This window comes from Dasypus novemcinctus, chromosome 10 (genome assembly GCF_030445035.2).
Source record: "Dasypus novemcinctus isolate mDasNov1 chromosome 10, mDasNov1.1.hap2, whole genome shotgun sequence".
Lineage (NCBI taxonomy): Eukaryota > Metazoa > Chordata > Mammalia > Cingulata > Dasypodidae > Dasypus > Dasypus novemcinctus.
Window position 1 is genome coordinate 26,033,587 of NC_080682.1, and position 3,621 is coordinate 26,037,207.

At 30.2% G+C, this 3,621-nt stretch overlaps 1 protein-coding gene across 1 annotated transcript; it reads right to left on the bottom strand.

Moving 5' to 3' along the window:
* Positions 1 to 2,291: 2,291 nt before the first annotated feature.
* LOC101412321 (olfactory receptor 8H3-like) lies at positions 2,292 to 2,888 on the bottom strand. Its single transcript, XM_004475131.3, has one exon. The coding sequence runs from the start codon at positions 2,886 to 2,888 to the stop codon at positions 2,292 to 2,294; it is 597 nt and encodes a 198-aa protein (XP_004475188.3).
* Between the last annotated feature and the right edge of the window lie 733 nt (positions 2,889 to 3,621).

The following is a 3,621-nucleotide window of genomic DNA, read 5'->3' on the forward strand; positions in this document are numbered from 1 at the left end:
CAAGTCAATATGGAAAATATTATATTTAACTGAGCTTAATAACTTTCAAATTTCATATCTCAACTAAGTACTTCTTCTCAAGAAATCAATCTTTCACTTCCTTTGCTCAAATTGGACATTTCCTTTTATCCTTGACACAGTCATTATTTACTATTTCTTGATACGGAAGTTTGATTGCTATCTAGATCTACCACCACACTGACACTGTAATTGCTTGAAGGCAAGATTTTGTCTGTCCTCATCATTATATACCTAAGGCATAATACAGTTACTGGACCATTAGGTGCTCTGAAAATATAATCTATTTTACACAATTATTATATACCATCAATCTTTTCAATACAAATCTATTCATATTTTGTCATGATCTATTCTAGTTTTTTAAAAAATAATTTTACATATTTCAATTTTTACAGTGTATAGAATTTTGACATACCACCATGAACAAAGGATTTTGTCTTAAAAATACTTCAGCTACATCTCACATAAAATATGGTATGTACTAATATGAATAGGGAAACTAGAAGGACAATCCAAGCGGACTAGTATTTTCACATTGCTCAAAGTTTATACTGCATTTATTTCATAAAAAACATAAATGTTTTTAGAATATAAGGCAACAGGGTAGTACAAACTTAATTAAAGCACAGTCAATTCTGAACTTATTACTGTCTAAAAAATTAGAGAAAGTGTCGAACATCACTGCCAACAAAAAACAAAAGTTTGTTTTCTAAATTATAGAAATGTGCATAAATGAAAGTGAGGCCAGCACAGTTAATAAAAAAGCCTAAAATGTGAAGGGCTTATAAATATAAGAAAAGGCACAATGAATATACAAAATGGGAGATTAATTAAAAAGCATCTTATTAAAAATATATGATTATCAAAGACAGCTATAAACGAAACAAAGAGGAATTGTAATATATAGATTCAAGACAACATAGCGTTCAGAGCAAAAAAAATCTTAATCCATTAATTTATATGGATATTTTGTTTAATATGTTAACTTTTCATATGGATTCAGATGTAGAGGAAAATAATGCACAGTTTACATATTTGAATTAATTGATAAACAGTGATGAACTTGTGAGAATTCATTAAAAATTTAATCTTAAAACAGAGAATGAACTTTTTTTTGATATCTGAACAATCATTTAAGAAAATGAAAAAATACGATTCTATGAAGAAAACCTAAATCACAATTAAAAGAATACAAATCCCTCTAAGGCAAAAATATATATATCTAGTAGCCATTGCTTAAGTTTAAATAAAGATAATAAATATACGAAAACAAAGAAAACATACTTTCCTAAGCATGCATTGAGTAGTAGCAAAAATTAAAACTACAATTTCAATTGCATAAATGCTGTTTTAAAAGAAAATATTAGTTAATGCTTAAAATGTATGGGTTCCTATTTGCAATAGTAGAAATGTTTGGGTACATTTTATAGATCAGATATGATTAAGAACTTTTATTTTCTTTAAAAATTTAAAATATTTTCCATATATACTTCAAAGTTCACATATAATTTTCTATAACTTAATTTTTTCACAATATTTTACTTTGCTCTAAGACCAAATATTGAAGTGCTTGCTTTCCTATTTAGCTATTGGTTTGTTTATAAATAACATTAGGCAAAAGTATTTACAAACCACCAGTGAACATTTTCATAAGAAAAGCTATTGTATATTCAAAATTTATCAAGAATGATCATAATAGTCAAAATTTATTAGGACTGCACTACATTCTTTCCATTTATTTTATGATTTCATATTTAAAATAACACTGTGGATTTAAATTATTTATCTGGATTAGTTGAGGAATCTAACTTTAATTCTTCAGTGACTTATTCAGGGATAAACAGCTCAAGAGTTTACAGATCTAAAATCTAAACCGTTGATTTTCTAGCCCAATTCAGCTCTCCTCACGATTGTGCTATATTTCTTCTCTGCACAATAAATTGAATAATTTTTGAAAGAACACCCCATAATAAAATTCTCTGAAATTGGAGTCTGCATGGGTACTTCTATGATGCAATTTTAATAATAAAACCACATTTTTTTGCATATTAGTTGCCCTTAAAATCACATATATTTAAACCCCAGATGTAATGCAGTTTTCATGGCTTCCAAATATTATGTAGATTTCTAAAATCAGGGAAATGTCTTATATCATGCAGTGTCTACTAAAGTATGGCCCAAAATAAATAAAAACTAATTAAAGAATTCTATTCTATTTAGAGACAGACCAAGTAAATATATAAAGAGGAAAGAAAAGATGCACATAAATGTCATTTCAACTGCTTGGAGCCCTCTCTTTTCTGCGTGACTCTAATGACAGCATTTTTCACTTCATTGTTCCTAAGACTATAAATGAATGGATTCAGCATGGGGACCACTATAGTGTAAAACACAGAGGCCACTTGATCCTTTCCCAATGAGTAGGATTTCTTTGGTTTTAAATAAGTAAAAATTGTAGTGCCATAAAAGATGGTGACTCCCAGAAGGTGGGAGGCACAAGTAGAGAAAGCTTTGCGCTTTCCTGAAGAGGAATTAATTTTCAGGATGGTAGACAGAATGGACCCATAGGACAAAGAAATTGTGATAAGAGACACCATTACATTGAAACTAGCAAGAATGAATATCACAATTTCAGTATCACCAGTGTCAGTGCAGGATAGGGCTAACATTGGCATTAAGTCACAGAAAAAATGATAGATTACATTGGATTTGCAGAAGTGCAAACCTCTCATGTAAAGAACAACAACTAATGCTTCAGTAAAACCAATCACATAGGAGCCAATGAAGAGGACTCTGCAGAGCCTCGTGGACATAACCACAGGATAGTGAAGGGGATTGCAGATAGCTGCATAGCGGTCATAAGCCATTGAGGACAGAATGAAAAATTCAGTGATAATCAAGAAGAAAAAAAAAGACATTTGGGTGAAGCAACCTGTGAATGAAATATACTTGGTGGAAGTCAGTAAGGTCTCTAAGGTTTTAGGAGTGATGACCGTTGAGTAACCGAGGTCAAGGAATGACAGGTGACTGAGGAAAATATACATGGGGGTGTGAAGCTGGAGATCCAGGTGAATTATCAGTATCATCCCTGCATTCCCTAACATAGTAACCAGGTATATCAGGAAAAATAATGTAAAGAGGACCTGTCCAGTCTGTTCAGAGTCTGTTAATCCAATAAGGATGAAGTTAGATATATTTGTGTTATTCCTACTTCCCATAATAGCATCCAACTGTTGTAAACTGTTGAGAAATCAAAGGTAATATTTAACATTGATGACCTCAAAATGATTTTTGTTTATAGGAATGATTTGGCATTTACAAAATATCAGCTTAGGATTCTAGAATTTCATAATAAAAAGGTGGTTGCAAAATGTGACTGAAAAACATCTTAGTTTGTGTGCCAGCTATAAATTAAGTAAAAATCAACATTTGGATATTATGTAATAGAAATTCATATATATATATATATATATATCATATATATATTTAAATTGTATAATTAGAATGAACATGATACTGTTATAAATACTTCCATTCATTAGCACATTTATCCAGATGAAAATACTATAACATAGGCATGACTGTTGTACAAGTTTTTAG